At 40.4% G+C, this 26,913-nt stretch overlaps 2 protein-coding genes across 2 annotated transcripts; both read right to left on the bottom strand.

Moving 5' to 3' along the window:
* Positions 1 to 113: 113 nt before the first annotated feature.
* On the bottom strand, positions 114 to 11,180 carry PLEK2 (pleckstrin 2). Its single transcript, XM_051791451.1, has 9 exons — positions 11,037 to 11,180; positions 8,294 to 8,458; positions 7,127 to 7,308; positions 6,319 to 6,410; positions 5,811 to 5,998; positions 5,206 to 5,307; positions 3,896 to 3,979; positions 2,809 to 2,887; positions 114 to 1,625 (listed from the first exon to the last, which is right to left on the bottom strand). The coding sequence occupies exons 1-9, from the start codon at positions 11,085 to 11,087 to the stop codon at positions 1,498 to 1,500; spliced, it is 1,071 nt and encodes a 356-aa protein (XP_051647411.1). The 5' UTR covers positions 11,088 to 11,180; the 3' UTR covers positions 114 to 1,497.
* A 4,861-nt stretch (positions 11,181 to 16,041) lies between these two features.
* On the bottom strand, positions 16,042 to 26,854 carry EIF2S1 (eukaryotic translation initiation factor 2 subunit alpha). Its single transcript, XM_051791459.1, has 8 exons — positions 26,744 to 26,854; positions 24,626 to 24,867; positions 23,027 to 23,106; positions 22,436 to 22,587; positions 19,819 to 19,925; positions 17,971 to 18,068; positions 17,162 to 17,305; positions 16,042 to 16,868 (listed from the first exon to the last, which is right to left on the bottom strand). Exons 2-8 carry the CDS (start codon positions 24,864 to 24,866, stop codon positions 16,743 to 16,745), a joined length of 948 nt encoding a protein of 315 aa, XP_051647419.1. The 5' UTR covers position 24,867; positions 26,744 to 26,854; the 3' UTR covers positions 16,042 to 16,742.
* Between the last annotated feature and the right edge of the window lie 59 nt (positions 26,855 to 26,913).

The raw sequence follows: 26,913 nt of genomic DNA, 5'->3' as shown, positions 1-26,913 counted from the left end.
CTAGGAAATGTGTCTGTAGCTGAAACTGCATTGCCCACTTTTGTATCTAATTAAAACTGCATCTTTGCTGGCAAACTTCTTGAAATAAACTCTGTTAAATATTTGAACACATGTAAGCATTGTGCTGTTATTTTATTGCTGTAGCTTTTGAAGAAAGTCCTACATACATGGCTATTCTAATAAATATATAAGCATATATCATATGCTGCCTTTGGTGATGAGACTTTTTTTAGTACACAACTTGGAGAACGTAAAATCTGCAAAGAGATGGAACTGTGGACAGAGAGCTATCAAATTCCTCTGTGACTTCAGGGAAGATATAGCATGTTGTCTTCAGAGGGCTTTTGAAGGCTCTGAAGAGTTTGGCTGTCAGATACAGGTACTAAGATAAAACTAGGAATTTTATGAAAATAGTATATCAGGTGTCCTACATTCCATTTTACCCTCTGGTGTCTCAGTTTATGTATAAATCTAAAATTACAGTGAATGAAACCATTATTTTTCATATACTCAAACTGTCCTCTGAGAAAAATCCTATCTCTAAAGAGCACAGGATATTCAAATGCACTGGTTTTGGGGTTTGTTTTTTTTAATATTTAATGATATCAAAGACAAGTTTAGTAGACAAATAATGGAAGAACTAATGACCTAAGATAGAAAAAGCAATAGCCATATCTGCTACTGTAATTCTCAGTCCAAATGGTTCTCCAACATAAATGAACTTATGATGATAATCAAAGGAAAAGTCTCACTTTTATAGCTGAGTGATTTCTTCCCATATATTCAGTAGCAGCAATTGTCTGGAACTGCTACTGGTCTGATTTGATACTCAGGATCTTGTACTGCTCTGGTATCATTACCAGCACAAGAGCAATCTATATAGTGGAGAGGAAGATGCTTTGGGTTTTTCAAGTCTAACAGAGAGCCAAACAGTAAAGCAGATGGATGGACAGACAGATCCCTTGTTTGTTTTGCAGCACTGATTATCCTGGCAGCTGGACTGTGGCTTAGCACAAGATTCGTGTGGTATACCAAGAAAGGCAGCCTCCGACATCAGCACCTTTCATGACTTTGATGTTTCAGTCTTAACTTATTAATTTATGAGCTCCTTTATAGAGGGGAAATGAGCAAGATATTTCTGCTTTAAGATAAAGCACAATGTGGATCTGTCAGGTATAAACTGAATATTTGTACAAAAGATTCTTTTCTTCTATCTTGGAATATTGTATCTCATCATTTCATTGTAAAGCCCCATTTGTCTGTATCCACCTATTGTCTTTTGTCTCTTTGTTAGATGGTAAATTCTTGGTGGAGAATTATTCTGAGTCTATATGACTTTAAGACACCTAGGATGCTGGTCTACCAGGAATTGCTAAGTGTTATGATAATTCAAATAACAGAAATAGACTATCAAGGGGATAACAATACTCCCAGAAAATGAGAGCAGAAAACTTGGTCACAAATGTGATTTGTCATTTGGCATGGAGTCCACGTTACTCATGTCAGTGGTTTGATTGCCTCAATCCACTGCACTCGCTCAGCCTTGGAGCTGGCCTGGATATAATAATGAATGTCATTTTTGGTGATGATTTTGAAGAGATTGCCTTGCACATTGCCCTTCACTCCTGCAGAGAAAAAAAAAATCAGGACAGTACACAGAGAAAGGTTTTCTGGAAAATATGAAGTTTCATAGGGAAGAATTTAAACTTAGTGAATTAAGCAATCAAATCTTTTCTTTTTGTTATGGATAAGACCTCTAAAGCTCTTGCATCTTTGATTTCTTTCTGCAAAATCCCTGGAAGTGTTCAAGGCCAGGTTGCATAGGGCTTTGAGCAAACTGCTTTAGAGGAAGATGACCTTGTCCGTGGCAGGGGAGTTGGAACAAGATGATTGCTGGGGTCCTTCCAACCCCAACCATTTGATGATTCTGTGATTCCATGAAAATAGATATAGTACAGACGTTCCTGCCATAGATTGTATGAACTACTGTGCACTAGGCAACATATGTATAGTAGTCTCTCTTTAGATGGAGACTATTACTCGAGTTATACACTGGAGGGATGAACTCCCTACCAGTTTGTACAGTAGATAGATTTGCTCCTGCCCATATTTGGGTTCCTCCTAGCAGGGAAATCTATTGTCTATCATGTCCCCCTGCTCCAGACCAAAGCTTTTTTAGACCTTCTCTTTAAAAGATGTTCAGTATTTGAGATCCGCATATTGTTCTTGCTCTCATAAAATAAATTGCTTTCACAGCAGAAACACTCATCTGCGAGGCCAAGGTTTTAGACAACTGCCTAAGCTAAGCATATGCTCTTGCAGAACTGTTTTTTGTATTGCTGTGTTTATGTCTCCCCTACATTTGGATTCTAGCAGATCAAAAAGGAAGAGGTAATAGCATAAGCAGAGAGGACATGCAGAAAAGCGATGGCATCAGAGGATGCCTCAAAACTTTGAGTTAAACAACATCCAAAATGAAGGTGTTTCCTCTTTGTTTGTTAACTCTGAAATATTAATCAGTGTCTTAGGACTGTCTCAGAGGTCATATAACTAAGAAAAGCCCATCAAAAGCCCATAAAACCTTGGAAACGCCCAAAGTATGTGGAAATAATGCTAAAAAAAGTCCCCTTTGGTGTGGACAACCCAGCAGCACAGGGATTTGTGACATGCCTCTTCTCCTGCTTGTGAAGGGAAATGAAGGGCCAGCACACTTGTGTGTACAAACAGCCATACACAATGACAATACCTAAAGACTGTATTGCTGTATCACAAATATATATGTAAAAAAGTTTAGAGGCTCGTGCTTACCTGCTGGGACTCCGTTGTCCTCTAGAGCTGAGACAAGACAGCCTCGGAGGGAGAATCCACCGACTGGCTTGTTTTCTTCCTGCAAAGAAAAGGGAAACAAGACTTAGCTAGAAAATGTCATTAGAATAACTTCTCAGAGCACATACATTATTTTTAGGAAGTTGGGGATGTAATGCCAGTCCTTCCACGTATGACACATCCATGTCACAAAAGAAGTCAATTAGAACATATAATTAAAAGCATTACTATATTGTTTTAGTCGTAGATGTTTATCTGATGTAGCTGGGCATGGGGGAGATCAGTTAAAAGCACAAGGGTAGGCAATCACGTTTCAAATTTATGTATAGTTTTATCAACAACACACATTGAATATTATATATATATTTCTGCAAGTTTTTAGCTTGCTGCTTTTTGTGAGACTGTATGGGAAAAATCTGACTGTTTTCGCTAGTTGGCTGGTGCTCGTTTCTTGCCTTCAGGTTCTGCAGTTTGAGTTTATAGTACGATAAGGATGAGTTCCAGTGGGAAAAAAACCCACAGAGGAACAGGCAGTGTAGTACCCTATGCATCTGGGTTGCTCATATTGATTGTTATATCCATGAAAATAAATTCTACTATTCCATGGGCAAGTTTAAAACTGAGTAGTAGAAATTCCTATAAATACTTTGTCATCAAGGAGACCCTATTCAATGTTAGAATAAGAATGTAAAAAATCCCGGTACCAGTATGACCCTCAAGTGGTGGGATATCAGCCCAGAAAGATCACATCCCAGGAAGAATCCCTGCAGGACCATGGTCCCAGACTGTGTGGGTGCAGCAAAAGACCAATTACAAAAAGACTTCTGCCCCTTGGCTAAAGAAAAGGAATCTCACTGTGAAAAAGACAGGATGGAAGATGCAAGATACAAAATCCTACAAGGTCAACCTCCTAGGGTAAGGCCAGAGAGGTCTAATTCTCCAGGAAATGGACAGAGGAACCCAGAAAGAGATCTGTATGAGAGAAATATTTGCAGCATAACTGTATTTTCATTATAATATTTAGGTCTTCAAGAGGATTTCTAGGGGTGGTAACTTCCCACTCACGTACCTTAGTGGGGTCATAGTAGTGCAAAAAAGCAGGATCAGCTCTCAAAACAAATCTCCTCACCTTCCAGTTTTTCCTCTTGTGCCCCTGCAAAATGGAAGAATTAAAGTTACCACCTCCTGAAATGGCCATTTTCCTGCAGGCTGTAGGAGAGACATAAATATGTACCAAAAAAAGAGCTTTTGGAGCCAACAGAGAAAAATCTTTCCTGACATCTTAGTAGTTCCCAGAATTTTCTGCTTATCTTCCTTCTTCACACATGGATAATTCCTTCCTCTCTTCCTTCCCTGCGCTGAGAACTAAGAAAGCAAAGTGACAGGACCAAATGAATATATCCCTGATTTCTGCTTTTAATATTAAATATGGGTCTCAGATTAAAAACTCATACTGTGTTTGCTCAGAAGGGATTATGTCAGATCCTTTTGCAGCTCTGGTTTTGAGGTTCTGGGGGCTGCCCCTTGCTGCTGCTGACCATGGGAAGAAGCTCCTGGACAGCTCTCATGTCCTATGGTGATGGAGGGGCTGCCCTGCCAACTTGTGAGGATCCCCCAGTGCCCCACCAACCCTTGTGGCATGCTGGCAGCTGGAGAACGGAGGGTTGGGAAGCATCAGTGATCCAGTTTGCACAACACCAAAGTCAGAGCTCTGGGTACAAAGCTCCAGAGTAGGAATGTGGCCATACAGTGCAGGTAGGGTTCCATTTGCAGCTGGCTGTGTTATGCTTTGAAACAGCACGATTACCTCTCATCTTGTTCACAGCAAGGGTCAGAAATTAAATCTTGCAGACCAATCCTTTAAACAATTATTGCCAACAGATTTCACCACCACCAGAGCACCCACATGTACAAGAGTGACTGCCCACAGGTAAATATCCACTTCATAGAAAAGTCAAACTACTCAGCTTTGAAATTTGTCTGCGGCCAGCAAAGAATCGTCACTGCTCACACTACCCAGACGGGATATGTTAAACCAGAGGAACAGTGGCTCTGCATCAAAGTGAATGTAACGCCTCTGGTATGATTTGGAGTTTATGTGGGACTTTTGCTTCTGATACTGTTTTGTACCTTTCAGTATACACTCAATATACACGGAATATCCAATTAATCTTGCCTAAGCAGCAGGTTCCATACCTCACTTCTTTAAAACTAGATCCTCTTCACTGCATGATCTCTAGTAGTAGTTCTGACAGGCAAGCTAGTTCTACTGGCCACCACTCTTCAGCCTGGCTTGTGTAAATCACATTTATTCTCTAAGAAACCCTACTAGCTGTCATTTTTTCTGTTTCCCAGTGCAGGTTCAAAGACTGTGCTTACCTGTTTCATTAAGAATCCTTGCTTCACAATTGTGCCGCTTAATTCAGAGATGTTAAATTGTACCTCTTCCTTGGAACTGGTACTTTTCTTACTGTTCTCAGCCTGCAGATAGGGTAAAGATGGTTTCATTTTTTTTTTTAATCTAAACACACTTTTAAGTACAAAATTCTGCATTTTATTTTCCTTGAGCCGTTTTTAGCCCATATTTCCTGAGCTAATTCTACTCCATAGCTCTGCTGCTAAGCCTTGTAGTCCCAAGATTAACAAGCACGTGTACATGCATTGTGACCCTGAGTTGAAGCAGAACTGCAGCATGGCCTCTGATACATGCAGACACAGCACTGCACTCCAGGGACACACCCCTTTTAATGCCCAATTATGTAATTTGTAGATCCCTCCATAACCATGTAGCTACTTGCCTCCAGCAAATGTGCCAGTGTTAGTACTACTAAAAGCCTAGAGATGATCCTTCTGCATATTTACTTTCTCAGCCTGCATATTTTGCCTTTGGTTGCAAGCTCTGTGTGTCCTCTTCACCACTGTTTCAAATCAAGCATGTGACAGGGGGCAGAGGATATGCTTCTGTTGGCAGTTGCATCACTTACAAACATGTACAGTGCGGTGGAGTCATCAAGGAATTTCTCAGAGGGGTCGCTGAAGCGCATGGCCTCAGTGCTGCGGGTTCCCACAGGCCTGATGAAGTTCTCATCCATCAGCATGGATGCCAAGGTGACAGCCTCGAATCGTGACACAGCAAAGTTATTGGAAATGAGCCAGTCCACCAGGGCAGAACCTGCAGAAAGAAAGGCAGCTTTCATACCAACACAGTGTGCTCTTCTGAGGCAAGGCAGATGGTCTCCTGCCACATGTTTTCACTTGCTAAAACATTTTGACACCATCACAAAGGCTGTCAATGAAGTGTGAGGTTGTCCTTGTGTGGGGTCCTATGAGCGCTTCCATATATCCAAAGAGCCAGAGAGAAAGGTGTTGGAGAGCTTGGCTGCACCACCGGGCCACAACTGATCCCACTTTGAAAGACAGGATAGTAGCTCCCTTGCCTCTACAGTGTGGCATGTCAGATGTGAGGTGGCTCTTTGCCTGCAGTAGGTGTACCTGTGAAGGTCTCTTTATATCTGTTGCCTTGATCCAAGTTGCGGGTCAGTTTAATTCCAGTATTGCTGTCATACATTCTCTCCACTATGTCACTGTAAGCGAGAGTACAGCACATCAGTAGATGAGAAAGACAGGCAGAAATTGCCATGTACTTCTGTCAGCTCCTGGGGTGTCCTCATAATTACCCATATAAAGATGAGAAGCATTCTAGGTACTCCCCCAGAATATTTGTCCTAAATAAGTTCTAGGAAAACTTCATTCTCCCAACAGCAGCACTAAACAAGATGCCTCACAAAGTATTTTACAATTTAAAGTACTTCAAACTGATCTATAGTCAGCCTTGATTTACCTGCTCAAGACAAATAAAATTAATGAAATTTTTCTATTTCCTAATCAGTTCTCTATTTCCTCTAGTTTAACATGAAATCTTACTCTGGATTCCAGCTACCAGCTTTGAAAGCTCACCAACATGGCATGAACAATGTCACTACCCAGTCTTTCCCTGATAATTCATCTTCTGAGGTAATACATCTCCCCAGTGAGAACATTTGCAGCTGACTAGGGAGGTCTCCAAGCCAGCAGTGAGGTGTTGGTGCAGAATCCACATACTCCCAAAAGATGATGGTCAGGAAAATGTGCATTCCCTGGCAAAAGTATGTGCAAACCTAGGACAGGGCAGCCAGTTTAGAGCATCCTGGCCACATGGGAGTGGATCAGTGCAGAGTGGAGCTTCCCTTGACCCTCCCCATCCATCAGCTCAGGTGCTTTGTGAACTAGAGCAATAGAAGGAGAAATGGCATACACTTACTGGAGGCTGATATTATCTAGCAGTTTGAAAGAGTTCTTCATTCTGTGAAGTTCTTGTACCTGTACTGGGTGACCAGCATGAATAGCTCCAGTGATGTCCAAAGCCCAGGAGTCACGCTCCTCCCTGGAGCAACATTCAAGGAAATAGTCTGTATTGGTTTTTGTCTTTAGTTTGATTAGTAGCTGTGGAGAAAGAAGTGCAAAGCAATAACATTGTTTTAGCTATTTCCCTCCTCTTGCATTTTGCTTCTTTTAGCACTGGCCAAAGAAACACAAAGAAGTCTGATCCCAGCTGAGCAGTTTAGGACAATTCTTGTTCAGAAGGATTGTGGGCACAACTCTGGGTTTGGTGGTTTTTGTGTGTTTTTGTTACCATCCCCCTCAAATCCCTGGATTTTCAATTCCAAGCATGGTTCACATCCATGGAGGTCGCAGTACTTAAGAGAGCAGACCACAGAATGGATTACTGGAGTGTGCTGCTGACTGTGGAGCTTTTTACATCCAGGTCTCAACAACTACAAACCATCCCTAGGCTCTTTCTGCCATGAGAAGTCCTGAAATAATCAGCAACTTCCAGTCATTTCCGTTCTGGCCCCATGCAGAGGAAGTCTGTATTGCCACTATCCATGGGCGAGCAGAGAAGTGCAGGAGGTACTTTACATTCCAGAGCCCTCTTGCTGTAAAATTTCTACAGCAGCAATGTGCCATTGATGAAGGAAAAGGGAGTCTGATCTGCCAGCCTGGGGGCACCCCATGGATACAGCTATGTTTTAAGGCAACTACCATAGATAATGTTTCCCCTTTTTCCCATCCTCAGCTTTTATTGAACTGTTCATATCCTCTCTCTGCACACTGTTGGGCTGATGCATTTGCATTTTTTTCAATGAACTGTGTGCACAGGAATAGTGATTTTTTTTTTTTTGGGGGGTTTTTTTGTTAATGACTGTGACTCACATTTGGGCACAGGGAAGAGCAAAGACATAAAGAGGGGGTTCATTGCCTGTCTGGGTTACATTGCTAATGGTAGCTTGCTTTTAGCTGGGCCAAATTCTGAAAGCACCCCAGTGGCATGGTTGCAGTAATCAAAGAAGTCAGAAGGAGAGGAAAAGACTAGTGAGAAGTTAGAAAGTGAGTGACATTGAGAAGAGATACGTATTTTCAGTCATACCGGTCTGTTCTCATATTCCAGGCATGGACAGGTAATAGTGCAGCCATCCAAAAGGATCCTGCCCTTTGGAGAAGGCTCCTTCTTGCCTCCTTCAATTTTGTAATACAGCAGCTTATCCTGAAGCAGAACAAACCATCTCACTTTCCAGTTACGAACAACATGCCCCTAGAAAGGAAGAAATGCACATAGCAAACTTTAACACAAGCACAGAGAAATTACCATATTTTCTTTTTTTTCCCTTCTTTTTGTTTTGTTGTGAAAATACCATGAACTAATAGGAAACTGTATGAAAAGAAACACAAAAAGTCACCATGAGTCCTGTTCTCCCTGAAATACACGTTTTTAGTAACAAAATAGAACAGCTCCATCACTATAAAATCACAGAGCAATAGAAAAGTGCTTTGCTCTTTTTTCAGCAAGGAAAACTTCTTTGATGGCAAGAATTGTTTCTTGCAAAACTCACATGAATTATAAAGAGCTGTCATTTAGGTACACACCTGTCTGCTGACAGTACAGGCAGGAACAGGGCTAAATACAAGATGTGTGAGGGCTCTTGACAACCAATTCCTCTTTTACAGTGACCCTAGGGGAAGTCTTTTTTTTCTTCATTTTGTTGTGACTCTAGATGCCAAGTGGTTTTGCAAATGCTTTGCTTGATGAATTAGCTTTTCCTTACCTCTCCTCTTACTACTAATAAGTAGTTAATTTCTATCCTACCTGCCTCCAATCTCCTGGGCTAAAACATTCCATGTGCTACTGTTTCCTGCAAAAGAAATATGTTTTTTACCGAGAAAAGACGGAATAAAGGCTGCTGTTGAGTGCCTCCTGAGTTATATCAAAATACATACGAAACCTCCTATTTCCTCTCTGTAAACAGCCCCCAGCTCTCTTTAGTCTGGCTAAAGGATGAGCAAAACCAGCGGGGGCTGGCACTGGCAGGCTCAGTCTTGTCAGATGGTGTCAGGTCCAGCTTTGCCGTGTGAGGACCTGACTTGTGTTTCTACAGGCAGTGGAATATTACAGTCAGCAGGCAAAGCATGGGGTAGAAGAATCTCTGGCACCTGGTAGAGGGTGGGCATGGATAGAATAAAGGAAAATGTAAGGTCCAGTTGTGGCAGGAGTCGAAGCTCATTAATTATCTGTGAATGAAGGGGAAACTCAGCAATTTCCAAGTAAAGGTGGGGTAATGAGTCTCTAAAATCCAGGGCATTTTAGATCCAACGTCTTCTAGTCTATACTAAATACAATTTATCTAATTTGGGTTTGTTCTCCTTCCCTTTGCATCCTGTGTTGTAAAGTCCCTTGGACATTTTTCCTGCGTGTTCTTTGCTATGGCTCCTTTCTTTCCTTCTTGGAGATGTTCGCTGTTTCAAGAGGCTGCCTTACTTTTTTTGCTTTATCTGACTTCCACACATTGATTTTGTATTTATAATGCATTATGATACATAATTCAGTAATTTATAATCCATTTAGATCATCTCCTGGCTTCTGCTCTCTCCTTAAGAAAGCTCTGTTTTCTTTACCTGATCCCACCCCTTCCTCCTTTTTTCTCTCTGGATCCCTGGAGACCTTCTCCCTCAGTTCCCTTAGTTGCTTTCTTTGTGGTGTCTGTCCTATCAAACTGTGTGTCTCAGTGATGTTGTACAGACTGCTGGCAGTCACAGTTTAGTGTGCTGTGATAACCTATTCCTCTCATGCACTTGGTGCCTTGGCTTCCCATCTTGAATTCAGTAGTCACTTTAAGAGCCAAAAAATACAACTACAGCTCAGAAAAGAGACCAAGAGCTGGGACTGCTCTGCCCTTTCTGCATAAGGGAGGAAGGGGAATAGCCCCTTCTCCACATAGAGGATGGCTTCATGTGGCCAGTGACTGGCTGCCTGACTGGCTAGGAGCCCTGCCAGGAGAGCTCCTGACCAGGATTACCTTCGTGTTAGCACCAGAAACACTGCCACGTACTGTAGAAAAGCATTTCCCAAGGCGTGGCAAAGCTTTGAACAAACCTCTGAATCACATTTTTTGTATGAAATCAAGGACCATATTAATCATTGAGACAGGGTCATGGTACTAAGAGCAGTTTGTGTCACTTCCTAAATTGCCTTCTTGTGTCCCAGCTGTAACTGACTTGATCTTACGGGGAGAAACATTGGGAAGGCTGAAATCTGTGACACCATCTTTCGGCTCTTTTCACCACGTTTTGGCTTGAGGTTGTGGAAGAAAGAAGTTATTTCAAATGCATTTTTATGTTTGCATTGCTCTGAGCCCCTTCAAAAAGGATAATCTATTCTTTATTCTGTCATATGAAATGGGAAACCTTGCTCAGCTGGATCACTAGAGAAGGCACAAGCTATCTTACGAGACTGTCAAAACATCTCCCCTCTCTCAGTCCTCCCACGGTCGCTCCCGCTGCTGCCGCGTATGTGCTCTTTGCAGAGGTGTGGCGAGGTGCAGACATGTTGGCTTTCTAACACCTGAGCAATCCTGATAGCTAATTCACTTTCCTCTGGGTAAATGCCAACACAGGGAAACTTGAGGGTGGGTAGTGAACACCTGCAGTTCATGCAGCTCCCCTGGCAGGCATCCGCACAAATCTGAAGGAGCTCCTTTCCCAGGAGAAGGCAGGAGCCCCTCAAACCCAGCACCCAACGGGTTGCCTTGCCATGAGTCCTGGCTTGATCCAGTCTCTGCTCAGGGGTTGCTTCCGCATTTGAGTAGAACCACACGAAGGGGAACCGGAGCACTTACCCGTTTGACAAGGAAGCCCTCCTTCAGGACTCCAGCTTCTTCCTGCATCATGGCCAGCAGGGAAGAGAGCAGAGCCACCGCTGAGGATTGCCTGAGCACTGGCAGCCTGTCCCTCTGCACATGATTTGTTTAAGAAAGCTCATTTTTCTTTGCTCCCCTCCTCCTTCATGTGACGTACTCTCCCTACCCTGTTTTTTCCCTCCCTCCCTATCTGTGAGACATTAGTTAAGCAGTGAGCTGGCTTATACATTACCTGCCCCCTGGGAAGTAAAACAAAGGGATGCCTAAAAAAGCTTGAAAGAATTTCACAGAATTTAGTAGAGAAAAACCTACACAGAATGCGCTGGCCAATATAAGTAGCTACATGATGACAAATCAGGTAGTGCATGGGAGGGAGAAGTAGAATTATAAAATAGCATCCCTCAAAACTTCAGACTAATCAACTTCCTTAAAATTTCTCATCTAAAAAACACATCTCAGAGGAGTTCTGCAGATCAGCATGCTGTATAACATGTGGAATATTAAGATTACAAGGAGACTTTTACAAACCTTACAGTAACTTCTGCTAGAAATTTATTTTACTGAAGAAGGACTAGAGCACCTAAAAGCCCGCTCTACTTTCAGTGACCTCTGGACATATAAACCAAGACTCTCAACCTAATACCCTAAATCAGTACATAACTGGGCTTTCCGTAAGGCAGTCTGATTCATGAGCACTGTGCAGTGACCTCTTGTACCTCCTGAGCACCTCTGAAACAGAGTGCCTTTGTGTGTCTGAATACAAGCTTAGATGTTTATTGCATTTTTGAAGACTTTGTCTTTTGTCCTGATGAAATAAACCAGTATTAGTATTTCAGACAGCACTGCTGCTCAGAAATAATTTGCTGCACTGTTAGCATTCCCTGACTTGTACTAAAATTAAGGTGATATATGTGGGCAGAGCTATGGCTGTGATAAGAAGTACAAGGTAGAATATAACAAATAAACAAAAGCACTTGTTGCTATGTAAAGAGTCCAAAGGTCAGTAAGACAAATGACTCAAATATTACGGGGCACATTTTCATGCACCAAGGAAAAGGAACAAACAAATAATTTCTTTATCTCTATGGCATTTTTATAATTTTTAGTAAGGAATAGCAAGACACGGAAGAATTGAAGCTGACATCATACAGGAAACAACCCAGAGAACAGTCCTGCAGAGATCATGAGAATACAAGTGACTGAACACTACTTGAAGTTAGAAAAATTGATTGTGTATAAAGAAAAAACATGCTGGCTGAGATTTCAAAAGCAGGGTGATCCATATGGAAGTTACCTACATAGCTCCTACTGTACACCCTCTGCCTCTGGGGAAAAAAGCAGTCAGCCACGATGAAACTGGCTGCATAAGTCATGGCCCAGTATGTTTATTCTTCAGTCCACCTAAAGTAAGTACAGTAAGTTTAATAGAACACTTAGAAGAGTATTTTTTGCTGCTGGTATGTAGTATTTTAAAAGTTACCAATGGAAATTTTTGTAATTAAAAAAAATATTATTTTGCCTTAAAATAAAGCAGAAATTACCTGAATGTATTTATTTTAATTGAAAAAATAATCTCTATCTGTGTGTGTATATATATATATGTGTGTACGTAAAAAGTTGTATTCAGAAGCAGAATCTTGGAAAAAAACCCTGATGCGGTAAGCAGAGAACATAAAGAAGATTATTTTCAGCTCACAATGTTCTGTACATCAGAATTAAACTGGAGAAAAAAGAAGAAAACTCAAGTCTACATATATAAGACATTACTGCTGCATGCATTTCCTGGACATGCACTTCAGCTCCAGGAATACTGTGTTCCACAGTTTGGTATTTGAGGTTTGAATTACATTGTTCAACTTGTTACTGCAGGCGATTTATTACACAGTGCTATTTCATACTGGAGAGGGCAGGTAGGAGCTTGCAGGGGGCTCTCACTCAGACAGTGATCTCAAAATTGCTCCATAACCAGTCGTTGCTGAGGATCTGACAAGCTCTTTTTCTCCAGCATGCAGACCACCCACAGCCCTGCAGACGAATCTGGGCAAAACTAAGATTAGCAACAAAGAATTCTATTGTCAAACTGGTGGTGAATGGTGAAGCAAATATTCCTTTAGCTGGTCATTAAACAATAGGTTTTGTATCAACTACCTTTTATTATCTAGAGCCTTCACTTCCTTCAATAACTCAAAGTATTTCTTCAACACTTTGCATATTTATCATACACACACACCCCTTCCCCTTCTCATTCTGTACTTAATCAAGGCTGAAAAACTGCCCTTCTATTGCTCCCTGAGGCTAAATAAACACAGATCTTGCAAGGTCATACAGTGTAAAATGAGTCAGTAGATCTGGACTGCCATATTCACACATGGGCTGGGGAGGCAAGTTCTGGCATTGAACTCCTCTGGCGGAAAAGGACATGATTCATTCCATCTGTATAAACCTAGGGAGCTCGATATCAAGTCTTCCGTGGGACTTAAAGTCATTGAAGGAGGAGTACCCATGTCCTCAGATCCATTTTAGAGTGTTTTCCACATGTCCATGTACTATTATAACAACAAGAACAGTTGACATTTTTTTCCATTCAAAGTGACCCCAAAATACTTTGTATACTATAAAATATGCATCAGAATGGCCAGGAAGAGCCAGCCAGCTTCGAGACCACAGGAAGCTAGTCAGGGTTCCAGAGGAGGGCAGGAGCAGCCAGCTCTGAGTGCAGACTATGCTATTTCAGCTGACTGACCTGGCAGACATTGCTGGTACCTCCCAGTCAGTCCTTCAAGAAGCCACGAACAGCTGATTAAGAGAACCTGACCAAAGGAAACCTCCGTTGCATGCTCTGCAATGCTCTGTGTCACATGGGGCATTGCATATACCAGCTTTTTCAAATCAGCTTCTTAAGTGCCAGGACTTTGCCCTCCAGTGTAAACTCCATTAAATATTTAATTCCTTAGTGGATTAGGGGTGAAAGATGATGAAAATAAACCACATCAAAACAAAGAATGATGAAACATTTCTAGATAAAAGTGAAAGAAAACAAGCATTCAAAAGAATTCTGATATAACAGCACTTTCAAAATCAACTGTAGAAAGGTGGAGTGTTTGGAAACAGTGGTTTAATTGTCTATGCTCTGGAACAAACAAACAAAAAAAACCTATCAGAAATTAAACCCCAAAGTTCAGATTCTACTATGAAGAACAACATGGCAGCTCCACTGCACCTAAAATAAAAAACCACAAGTAAGCAGGGCACCCCTTCTTCAGCCACTATTTCCCCTCACCAGAAACAGGATACTGGGCTGTGTGTTACTGGACTGTGAGCTGGTAACCCTGTTTAGGTTTTTTTTTATTAATGAGTCCTTATTAGATGCTGTAAGTAAAACTCTTCCCAAGCTGTCAATCTTACAAATTAATTTGGGGTATGAAAGTCAAGCTGAGATCCTTACAATTAACACATCAAGCCAAGCCCTGTCCACAGGTATACCTGTACTTTTCCATTGACTAGTCCATTGACTACACGAGTGCAAGTGGAGATGTTGGCCTTGTGATTACAACTGAGTCAACAGGACAGCACCTAATGAGCAGCAGGAATGTGCTACCCAGCTTTAGCAACTCAACAAAGGCAGTCACACAAAACCCAGACCCTTATTTTAAGCACTTGGTAAGCAAAGGCAGTTCCACAAATAGAAAAGAGACAGGTTGAGATAGAAGGTATCATCTCAGCAACTCCAATGTCCTTAAGTGATGGAGCACAGCTGACCCCCAGCACTCCCTTGTGCACCCCTTGCTGAAAGGCCTCTGGAACACCCACCTTACACCTCCTCCTTCAAGCTTCTGCAACGCATGAGGAGGATTCACCGGGTTGTCTTTTGTATTATTTAAGCTTCTTGGTTAAAATCTGCTCAGGGGAGCAAATCAGGAGAGCCTGGTTTTACGTCAGGATAGTGAGTGATTGAAATGCATTCAGTTGAACCTGCTTTGTTATTGCCCTCACCATCTTGGTCATTTTTTTCAGGCACTCAAACCTGACACAGAATTGTGCCCACCAGAGTGCTCCAGTTCTAATTAGAAAAGCTCTGGTAGCCACTGAAAAAAATTTAGCAAACTTTTGCCTAAGTTACTGACAGAAACAATGTTCACCCATTGACACGCTGAAACAGCTCTTAGAAATTGTAACAACTGTAATCCCTTGACAGCATTCCTTCCCTCCTTGGAGCACATGCGGCTAGTTTTTCAGTGCTTTTCTTTACAGCATTATTTTCCGTGCAGATCACATGGTGACAAAGTTTCAAAATACTTCGCTATTTAGTCTGAGTACCCGCCTATTGCGTTTAATGGAAGTCAAATCACTATTTTAGTGAACGGGCACAGTTTGGAAGAGCTGTTCAAACAGGAAATTTACATTATCACAACAAGGCTGTCATACACAGCAGTTGAAAAGACAATTGGAGAAAATAACCATTAAAAATATATACATCCTTTGGGAATGCCTTTTGTTACCAACACCACAGAGCAATTATATTGTTTGCACTGTGGCAGTATTAAAAATTCCTATTTAAGGCTCAAAGCCTAATTTTTCATGCATTTTCCTCTAGCAGCACAAAATATTAAGAAAAAAAGGAGATGGGTAATATGCAACCTGACAATAAAAAAAAAATATAAGAACACGTTTAAAAATTTAGCAATTTGGAAAGGTTACTTAAACAAGCCCAACACTTCCACCTCAATTACCACTGACAAGGAAAACAGGATTTTTTTTTTTAATTCCAATTTAGAAAGCATATCTTGTTTCTCTTCTTCAGAGAAGATAAACAGGTTGTTTCTAGAGTGAACAGCTCAGTCCAGTATAAATGGGATTTAGGGTAGGTAGAACTGAAGGTCACGCAGCAGTGACGTCACAAGACAGTGCTGCCCATTTTGACGTATCAGTAAGTTCATTAAAGTTCCTGCTATATTCAGCTATAGGATCAAAGTGCAAGTTTACGTAACTTTTCATTTATTAGCTATGTTTATTGGAATGGTAACAAGCTATTTTCAAACTTTTCAAGTTCTCAGTCCATAAATGCAGATGATGAACAAAGGAAATGCTCATTTAAACAAGTCTGCATCAACAAACTTGCAAGACAAACGTTTTGTTCCACTCATTCTTGGCTTGATTTAAAGCAAAAAGACCTTTCCATGTTAAAAGGGAGTCACTCATTGATTATACTGTTCCAGGTTTTATATTCATACCACTCTAGGCCATGTGACAAAAGAGGAGAAAAATTGCCAAAACCTTGGAGTTACATAGCCCAGAAATTTATTGAATATTTGCTGAAATACATTTTGAATAGAACTGTTCAGCTTGCTTGGTTTTGCTGCTCCCATGACAGATCATTAACAGATGTACTGAGCTGTAATCACCAATTAGGAATTTTTATGTATGTAAGTGTTAAGCATGGGATTGCAAACTCCTTCTGGACAGATCTGTGACTAGGAACCTTCCTTTCAAAGGATCCTATTTGTGTAAGTTTTTGCATCAAAGGATATTTAGAAGAGCCTTTTACATTTTGGTCTTTTTAAAACAGTAAAACACTTCAAGTATTTGCATTTGAAGTTTTCAATACTGTAAAACATTTAGTCCAGAGTGTTTGCAATGGGGTTTCTAATTTTTCATGTGGTCTCTCTTCTAAGTATTCCAGAACATTTAGTCTTCAGTTTTGGCTTCCATTTCCTCGGCATCATCATCCCCATCCACTTCAGCATTTTCCCTCTCCAATCTTTCCAACTGCCTTGCAAGCTCAGTCTCATCTGTGTCAGTAACCACCTTAGGCTGAAAAAAATCAAACCAAAACACGTGGTAAACAGTCAAAGAAACATCACATGTATTTGTAGACTCTGATTCCACATAAAAAGCAAGAGATAAAATATATCCTGAATTCATACAACAAAACTCAGACAGTTAGAATTTTTGGCCATTTGTTTATTTAAGGAACATGGAAGTTCAGGTTTGTTTTTTTCTTTAATACCTTTTCGCTACAATTTCTTGTAGAGTTACTGATCTTGCTCTACTTTAGAAATATTGCAAGGAAGAAAATTGTATTTTAGAATGTAATTTGTTCTCACCTCCATCTGCACATTAAAGACTCCTCTCTTCTCCTCAATTTTTTCTTTAATTACAGCCATGGCTTGATTCAGAACAGACAGTCCTTCAGTTCTCTCCAGTGTTGTAGTAGTCATCACATAACGAGGAGGGGCTATCAGATTAATCTATCATGTTGTAGGGATTGGAGGAAAAAAGCAAACTCAGTAACAAAGCCAAAAATGATATGTTGATATGTCTATTTAGATAATACAATTAAAGGTGTTACAACACGTACTATTTCTTATGATGACTGAATAAGTAATTTTTTTCTTTTGTTACAAGAAACTACTATAAGAATTTTCAAAGAAGGGAGTACTTTCAAGTTTTTTTAAAAACACTTATTCAGTAATACACTTAATATCCTCAAATTGTTGGGGAAGAAAAACCAGGCCTGGCTACAGTAGTCATTCTATCAACAGTCAAACATAAGTGGAGCAAACTTTCCTATTCTTATACAATCTTATACCTGAAAATAAAATGCATTGCTCCCTGTTTAAGGCTGCATAAAAGGAATAGGAGGTATGTAGTGTGCCAATACTAGATTTCAACAAACTGAACAGAATAAATAGTTTCTGGAACTTTGAAAGCCACTGCACAGTTATAGGAACAACTGTCAGCAGACAGCTGAAAGGAAGTGTGTTACAGACCTGCTAGAGAAGAACTGGAAAGCAGGCACATATGGTTCCCCACGCTCACTTAGGTGATTGAGACAAGAGCAATTGCATGCTACTGGTATCTGAGGGCATCAGAAAAGTTTGCTTTTGATTCCATTATTAAGACTGGCACTTACTTTAATGGGCATGTTCTCCGTGGAACAGTTCAAGCCAGCTCTCAAAGCTTCTTTTACTGCATCTATGCCTTCATAACCATAACAGGCCACCTCAATATCTAGGATAGAGAAATACAAATAATGAAACTTTAAGGTTACCAAAAACTGTAAAATCTTTAAAGCTTTTTAACTTTAAATCTTTTTAGCAACCAGTGTTTATCCACAATGAGAGCCTCAGTAGCTCCCAAATCTGAGGAAGGTATTACACTTCCTTGATTTGTAAATTGAGGTAAAGGTGTTCATAAATTCTTCAGACATATAACATTTTATATTGTGCTTTGAAAAGCCAGGATACAAAATTATACACCCACATTCAGTCACTTCTCATCCAATAAATTCAACTGGAATGATTATGTATTTCACATGGAGAGATGAAGATATAAAAGCAATAAATACCAGAGAAAATGAAAGATCAAGAAAAGTGAAACTTGAAAAGGAACACATGCACAAGTTTATGGAATTCTCTCAGCAATTACGACAGAGGCAGAGAGGCATCACTCGAGGAGCATTAACATTTCTTGTTAAAAGGTAAGTTATATTAACATAAAATGATAACTGGCTACAGCTTTTTGTAGATGTTTGGAAATTTGTATCTGTAATACCATGATCAGTGTAAAGACAAAGATTTCTTTACGTATGTAACAGTGGTACAAGACTAAGCTACAAAGAAGTTGGTCTCAGTTCCAAGTGACTCACAGCAACCTGCTAATTCTCAGCTATCAGAAACAAGTTCATAGAGGTGCATTTCAATCAGCCTTAGGATGAGAACAGAAGCCAATGGTAAATTTCTACACTTGTCTTGATGACAAAATGAACAGTGACTTAGACCATCAGAACAAAATAGGTACCACGAAGGAAGTAAGAACACACGCTCATCAAGTAACTTTATTTTCAAAACTAATGAAGTACTATTCATGTTAGCAATTTCATTCTTCAGGGCAGTCAAATCCTACTTACATTTTTGAAGCCTATGTTAAGTCCTGGCAGCCTAAAGTAATAGGGAATTTTTCATGACCTTACTTTTTGTACTCTCTTCTTGACTTCAGTGTCATGTGGATAAGGCTTATCTTTTCTCTCCACAGTAATCAACAAGTGTTAATGCTCTACAAAATATCCTTGCAGAGCAGAGGCAATTTCACAATCTGGGTAAAAATATGACTCTGATACACTGACTATCTGTTTAACAGCAAGTGGCTGTTCAGCCAGATTTACAGTTTTGAAGTATGTCTTCCTAAGTAATGCAGTCCTGTGCTTTTTCTGCCCATAGTGAATTATTAAGAGACACAATTAGCTCATACGCTTTGTGAATACATCAGAGGTGTGCTAGGCTTGAGCTGATACATTCCTCTGAATGATTTGCAATCAACCAGATTGAAATACCATTTTCATATGTCCATGGACAAGTGGCTAAAATATATGCTGTAGCTGTAGTGACAGAGATCAAACATCCTGTCAGGGAATCAATTAATTTAAAACTCTGAATAACAAAAAAGAATATTGTAGATGCAGCAATAACTATAAAATATTTAAGTTCATTGTGTGCCAATGCAATATGTCATGACTACCACTTTGTGTCCCAAGGAATCCACAGTTCTGGAGGAAAAATAAAAGCCAAACCACCTTGTACTTTGGGGTAGAACCCACAGAGACATTTTGAAAGCAATCCTTTAATAAGGTGTCTTAATTCTGAACAGTTCCACTCAAATATCAGCATTACAAACCACTACTTTTAACTGGATTTATAGTTTGTGACAAGATACACTAACTAAGTGTCAAGATGTGTTCAATGAGCATCTGGGAAGAACTCACCAGCTCGGATTTTGACTGCTTGTGGTGTCAGACGTCTGTTAATATTGTCAATCAATACACGTCTCTCTTCCTCTGTCAGATCCAGGCTATCCAGGATTGCAGGGTCTCTGAGCCAAGCAAAGCAATGTTACAGAAGTTATACTGGAGTGGAATATAACACAACATTAACTTCAGGGACTATTTCTATATTCTTGCAAATAATCCTAGATATTTGCTAGGCAAACAAAACAGGGAAGTTTCTAAAGAGTTCATTGAAACACTGGAAGAAAATAAATACACCTATTTTCAAAATATTTTCTATTGGCAAACAAAGCAGATAAGTACCTTATTCAATCTGTTCCTGGAAGGAATCATCTGAATGATTTTTAAGGTTTTTAAAAGCAAAGGAATGACATCTGTCCACCTCCATTTGTATATGATACATGGAATGAGACAAGTATCTATTGATACTCGATATTTAAGTTTCCTCCAATATGAAGATAAACCCATATCACATGAAAGCGAATCCATGATAAATTTGGGGGTTTGAATTATTTTAATGTTTCAAACACAAGATTTTTGTCATTCTACAAAGTAACCTGTACTCATTCCATGTTATTCTGTCCTCCTTTTTAACAGTAACTGGATCAGACAGATACTTATCTGCTGGCTACATTCTTGGTTAAAGAAAGGATAAAGGATCTTTAAATTGCAAGCTAATAGTTTAAAATTCAGAGATCACAAAAGCAAACTCCTCTGCTGTTCACCAGTATAAATCAGCAGTTCTTGTTTGAAGAAGTGGTGTCAATTTTCTATTGCTGTATTAAACGTATCCCAAATATATCTGAAACTGAGAACATAACCAAAAAACTCCTCACAAAACCCGTTGCTGTTCTGCAGAGACAAGAGTGGCAGTTTTCTGAAAAAAATACCAGACCACCTACAATATTACCAGCAGGCAAACATGAAACAAAATGGCCCAAAAACCAGATGCAGTAACAGAGATTGGTCTCTGCTGCTAATACATCATCATCTTTCATGTTTTTGTATACTAAATAGAGATAGTAGAAGGGCCAAACAAGCAAACAGAATCAAAAAATATGACAGGTTTAACACATCAAAATATGAACCTGTATGGCAGAAGTGATTTATGTGACATACAAATTCTGATTTACAAACGATCCTGTTAAATCTTCAAGTTACTTTCATAAGCTCTTGGTAGGCTTTCACCAAATAGGTCCCCAGCGTTTAATTTTTTACTAATCAGAAGGTAAATATACTTTCCAATTTTTGCTGTCTAAAACCCCAAAACACTAATCATCATGAAAGGAACAGTAAGTCAAATTCTTAGAGGGAACACTAAACCTCATGCAGCACTTCAGCAAGAATAAGAAGGCACCAATATCCACATTTTTCTGCTCTATTGTTATATGTTTATGTAGGAGCACAACATGAACAAATAAAAATTGCAGTCCATTGTCAGAAATCTTAAGGCATTATTGATGGAAAGATGTTTTGAGAACAGACAGCTTCAGAAGTTTGTGCTCCAAACTGAATAGCAAATGAGCAACAAAAGGCCTGCGCTCAGGAATTTTCCTGAGTACAAGAAAACCTAAAACAGCCAGTGTAACTATAGGGTGGTTATTTTTCTTCTGGTATACAGGTGTTTAACTAAGTACTTATCAGGTAAGAGTTATCTGGAATTCCTTTTACAGCACTGTATCCAGATTTGCCCTTTACCAATGAATTTGTTCTCATCAGAAAATTATTACTATATGAAACAAAACACAGTCTAAACGAGGACACAAGCTGTCTCTTCCTCCAAAACACAGAGATGGTTTTAAGCTATTTAAAAATACCATCAAGTGCCCTCCTACTTCCTAAAGTCAACACAATTTCTGAAACTTTTATTACTGCCATCTAGTGCTCAACTCCAATTCATGTGGCATAAAAGAGTAAAACTAAAAATGTTTATTGAGAAATCTAGTTTTGGATTGGCAGTTTCACAACAGATTCTTTAGAGGGAAACCAAATACTTTAATTCTGAAAGAAAATTACAATATCAGACTATTAAAAATATAAAAGCAATCTATCTCAGTATATATTTCCTTAGCATCACAATTTTCATCTCTTTCTGTTAAAATTTCCATTTCTAAGTTCATGATCCCATTCTTTAAGCTTGGAAGTGTAGAGAAGTAACAAGCCAGTTCGTTGCATTTAAAAAAGAAATTGTCACTCTTTCACTGCACAGGCAGTGGAAGAGTGACAATCAGCCCCGAGCAGAAATATCTTCAGACACAGAGCTAGATATTTCTGATAAAATCTGCTTGGGATAGACAAATTCTGACAAGACAAACCAAAATCAGTGCTTTTTCCTGTTAGAACTGTCACAGACTCATCTGTAGCAATAAAAAACAGGAATTGAAAAAAAATCAGTAAGACAGAGAAACCTACAATAAGCAACTGGAAGACTGATAAAAAAATTTACTAGATTTACTTGATCAGTATATTCTCAATACTGACTCTGGGAAAGGAACCCACACAAAACAACCCAAAAGAATGTGATGATAGTTCTATTTCAGGAAACACTTCTCTGCAATTTGAAATAAGCCCCTAGAAGTATAAAAGGTGTCCTTACGAGACTGCATGCTTGAATGCATCGTAAGCACCATATCCCGGTCTTTTGTACTTGTCATCAAATACCCAGGCAGTTCTCTGGAACAGACTCTCAAGCTGCTCATCCTTAGTGTACTCCAAGACTTCAGCAACATGGCGAAGGATGCTGTAAACCTGGAACAAGGGAGTGTACAAAAACCAAAATGAATACTGAAAACAGACAAAAATTTGTGCTCAGAAGTGCTAAGACCATACAGCAGTAAGGATGGGAGACTGAAACTATGTGTGTGCCTTTTCAATAAACAGTTGCCACAGTGTGCTAAACCAGCCTATACTTCTGGGTTTAAATAAAATCATTTAAATATACCCCTTTACATCATAAATTTTCAACCGACACCTTTCTTGATCTATTCATTAATTAAGAAGCAGTTTACCAAAGAACTCATGGACAGATGAACTGCTTATATATCCTTGTATGCATAAATGAAAATCAGAGTATGCCTAATACACAAGAACAATACTTTATTTTCATATTATCTTATGTCTGTGCATTTTGGTCATTCAAGAAAGAAGCCGGAAATACACAGTGCCTGAATACAGACACGCAACTTACAGTCTTTGATTTTGTGAATTTGTCTTCACATTTGATTGCCTCCTCTGGAGATACTCTTCTTTTGGACAAGTCAATATAACCTATTGAGGAAGATGATTTTTGAAAGTGTCAGCCATAGTGCAAATTAAGTCTGACTGCTTCAAGAGAAACTCATAAACACCCTGCCTCAGGATTCGCCCCTTGCCTACACTATCCCTCTATGTTGCAACAGAAAGTAACAAGACCAAATCTCAATGGATTTGAACTAATTGTGATCCAAATTAGGATATAAAATTTTTCTTTCAACTGCAAATACTTAAAATAGCAAATACTTTGTATGGTGTTTCTTTAAATTACTGCCTTAAATGTTTTCTCTGCAGATTTTGAACAAATTTTCATAATATCTCAGCAATTTGTGATCCATTTGTATGCTGCTGTACACAGTTTGGGAAAAAAAAACATAGCAGCATACAAAGAAGCAAGTTTAATGCATATTTTTGCAGTGTTCAATGCAATTTCAGTCAAGGCTGGCACTCTACCTGTTTAGCTCTGAACGGTTTCCTAATGAAATAGGCTTGGCCTGAAATTTGGACTCTAATTTCTTGGATACCCTTTTGGGAGAAATGCCCATGTAAAAAATTCTTTTGAACCACCTCTTCTAAATTTGAAAGGGCCTTCACTTATTTCTCACAAATTATAGGTTCCTCCATGTATTCAAAAAAAGACCACTAGGTGAGTTCCAGATGTGTTTCTCTGTTAGTATGAGAATAAAATTAACTTGTAAAACGAAATATTCTTTCATTAGAGATGCTGGGAAACTTATCTCGCTTCAGATCTATCTGAAATAAGTTTATGTTTGTCTTTCTTTCTTCTCTGCTTTTCCTTATCTTGTCATTTATTACTGAATTTCAGAGTTAACTGCAGTTTCAGAAGTATTCTAGAAAAGCCTATTCCTTGAGAAACATCACGCCAACAGTAACACTTCTAGGAGATGTGCTCAGTCTTTATTATTTCTTTATACCTGGATACAGATTTTAGAGATTGCATGGAACAGTATTATCAAAATCCAACATCTTCTAAGTAGAAAATATATTTAAAAATTTTATCAAAGATTCAAACGTTTGAAAGATAGGAAGAGACAAAGCTGCTTGTACAATATCAGCTCGCACCCTGCAGAGGTAATGTGGCACAATAATTACATACCTGTCATCTATTTTATTGACAAGCTTTGAGACTTGTTAACAAACAGGACAGACTGCAAACACTAAATGCTTAGCATCTAGATTTTTATCTCTACAGCATATGATCCTTCTCTTTGGTTAAGACTTGAAGATATCAAAAGAAAATTCCACTTCACTTTGGTTCATTTACTGAGCTGGTGAGGACCCACTTGAGCAAATCTTTACTGACATGAATCACTTTCATTAAGCCAATTCCCAAAGAACACAGAGGATCAGAAGAATGATCATAAGTATCAGATGGCACAATGATGGTCTATTTTGCTTAAGTGCCCTAAAAATAAGTAGCCCTGATAAAACCCACAAATACCTAAACTGTTTAGTTTACCTGCATTTCTCTCTATGAATTCAATCTTGATATACCCACAATATCCCCAAATACCTTTCTCCTTGTCAACCCTGATGACCACAACACATTCATTCCTCCCGATGCGGATGAGTTTGTTAATGGAACGAATCCGTCTCCTGGACAGCTCACTGAGGAGGATCATGCCCTCAATGTTGTTGTATTCCAGCAGGCTGACGTAGGCGCCCATCTCAGCAATGGAGCGGACGTTGACCATCACTACATCTTCCACCTCTGGAAATTTATGCTGGTAGAATCTACAGCTTAGTCCTGGCATTCTGGAATTCAAGCACAAACCCCAAAGATGTTATTTCACAGCACATCACTGCCTTCTCCTACAAACATGGCAACAAATCAGCAAGGACAGGGGAGGACAGAGAACAACACCGACACAAAAGATTGCAAATCAGGATAAGGTTTGTGCTCAGATTTTAATACAAATTACATAATAAATTAACTAGTATTTTAAGTAGTATTACCACGATCATTTGCTAAGATGCCAAATTTTTTGCACTAAAGTAGAAAAAGTTTGCTACCCAGACCTCATTATCCACTTCAACTGCTGTACTACCTAAACACAGCACACTGGAGAGGCTTCAAGTGGTGGAAAGCTGGCACTTGCACTCATCTAAATTCACAAGGTTGTGTAACATTTTCAATCGGCTTGTAAGAGCAGGAGGACATGGGAGAGAAGAAGCCTGCAGTGCTCATGAAGGTTTTTGTGTGCACATAATAAGACAGCATGTGAGGCTAAGAAAATAAGAGGCAGAGGGAAGTTTCTGTAGTACTGAGGAGGAGCAGACTCCAGAGGATGACTTTCTACACTCAGCATAAGATGTTTGGGATAATCCTGTAAGACCTGCTCCAGAGGCCAACTGTCAGCAAAGAAAACAAAGGCATTAATCAGAACAGAACTAGCCTAGCCTGAATGAAGTACTAAAAAACAAAAAAAAAGCACCCCACCAACAGACTGCAAGTCAGGAGGGAAGAAAAAAACTGCCAAAACTACATGAAAAAAAACCCGGATTCCTTCATTGTACATTCAAAAAAACAGTGCAGAAACAACACTTCATAACCAAGTAGTGGTAAGAAGAAATGCTTAAACTGCTTCACTTTTCTGATGATGAATCCACATGCTTTTAAACTTCTAATGAGGTTAGCTCCATTTCTTTTGTCTCTGCCTTGAAGTTTCACACAGAAAATTTTCTACAGCAGTAGGAGCCTAAGATGCAGAGTCAAATGCATCACTCCTTCAGAAGGTTTGTTGTAGTCACCATTTTGAAGTTTTAGTCCTGATCTTTACAGCAGTACCAATGCTTTCTAGCTATACAAAAGTTTAAAAACAGAGTAGGATGGTAAGGCCATACGCTACATACACATGGCCACAAAATTCAGAACACTGTCCACTCTTATTTCCATTCTTACCTTTCAGAAAACTGAAATACAGACCGGCAAAGGATTATAAAAACACTCCTCTAAAGGTTTTGTATAACTTTATGTAATGGGAAGTTGAATATGGAACTCCAATGGTACGAACAAAAACTTTCCAGTTCTCTTCTCTAGTCCCCTCAGTGCAGCTCTGCTCAATCCTACAGGTACTTATAGGACGCATAAGGAAGCTGCACTGCAAAGAACAACCCCAGGCCACAACGAGAGCAGACAAACACCGCCCTGCACACACAGCACTCTCCACAGTCGCAGTTACTTCTCTCTCCACAGTCACAAGGTTTTTATTTTGGCCTTCTGTGGAAGATTCCCAGGAACAGCACTGCGCCCACCGCGCCGGAGCCGGAAATCATCTTTCCTCGAAACTGGACACGCCTCGGCCGAGGATTCGGCCCTGGCGGCCGAGCCACCCCTGCGCCTACGGAGCCAGCCCTGCCCAGCGCCGCCAACTCGGGCGCTGCCCCACGGCCGCCGCACCGGAGAGGGGGCCGGCAATGCCCATCGCCGGCTCGGCGCGGGCGGGAGGCGAGGGACACGCGGCCTCGCCGGCTGCAGGGCTCGCGGGTGCGGCGCCGGTCCCGTCCCGCAGGGCTCTGAACTGCGTGGGTCCCGGCCCGTCCCCGCCCGGGCGGTGCCGCGGTGCCCGTGTGCGGTGCCCGTGTGCGGTGCCCGTGTGCGGTGCCCGTGTGCGGTGCCCGCGGGCGGTACCTGTGACTGCGGCCCGGGGGGTCCCGCGCTGGCCCCGCTCCTGCCGCCGCGTGCGCCCGCACCCCGCCGCACCACTGCGCAAGCGCCGCCGCCGGGGCCACGGCGCAGAGCCGGAACGGGCCGAGCGCCGTCGAGCGCCCCCGCGCGGTGGGCGGAGCGGGGGACTCAGC

The sequence above is a fragment of the Manacus candei genome, unplaced genomic scaffold (genome assembly GCF_025592945.1).
Source record: "Manacus candei isolate 608988 ecotype Guabito, Panama unplaced genomic scaffold, ASM2559294v1 h1tg000033l, whole genome shotgun sequence".
In the NCBI taxonomy this organism is placed as follows: domain Eukaryota; kingdom Metazoa; phylum Chordata; class Aves; order Passeriformes; family Pipridae; genus Manacus; species Manacus candei.
The sequence above is the reverse complement of the archived record's forward strand: the minus strand, read 5'-3'. Positions and strand labels throughout refer to the sequence as shown.

Bases quoted from the DNA above. Each gene is read 5' to 3' on its own strand.
- PLEK2 (XM_051791451.1), bottom strand. From the start codon at position 11,087: ATGATGCAGGAAGAAGCTGGAGTCCTGAAGGAGGGCTTCCTTGTCAAA. The intron at 5,308-5,810 runs GTAAGTGATGCA...CCCTATCTGCAG, and splicing joins CCACCGCACTGTACATGTTT to GCTGAGAACAGTAAGAAAAG. The intron at 1,626-2,808 runs GTAAGCACGAGC...TTTTCTCTGCAG, and splicing joins GGACAACGGAGTCCCAGCAG to GAGTGAAGGGCAATGTGCAA.
- EIF2S1 (XM_051791459.1), bottom strand. From the start codon at position 24,866: ATGCCAGGACTAAGCTGTAGATTCTACCAGCATAAATTTCCAGAGGTG. The intron at 22,588-23,026 runs GTAAGTTGCGTG...CCCTTGTTCCAG, and splicing joins AATTCACAAAATCAAAGACT to GTTTACAGCATCCTTCGCCA. The intron at 19,926-22,435 runs GTAAGGACACCT...TGCTTGGCTCAG, and splicing joins GCATTCAAGCATGCAGTCTC to AGACCCTGCAATCCTGGATA.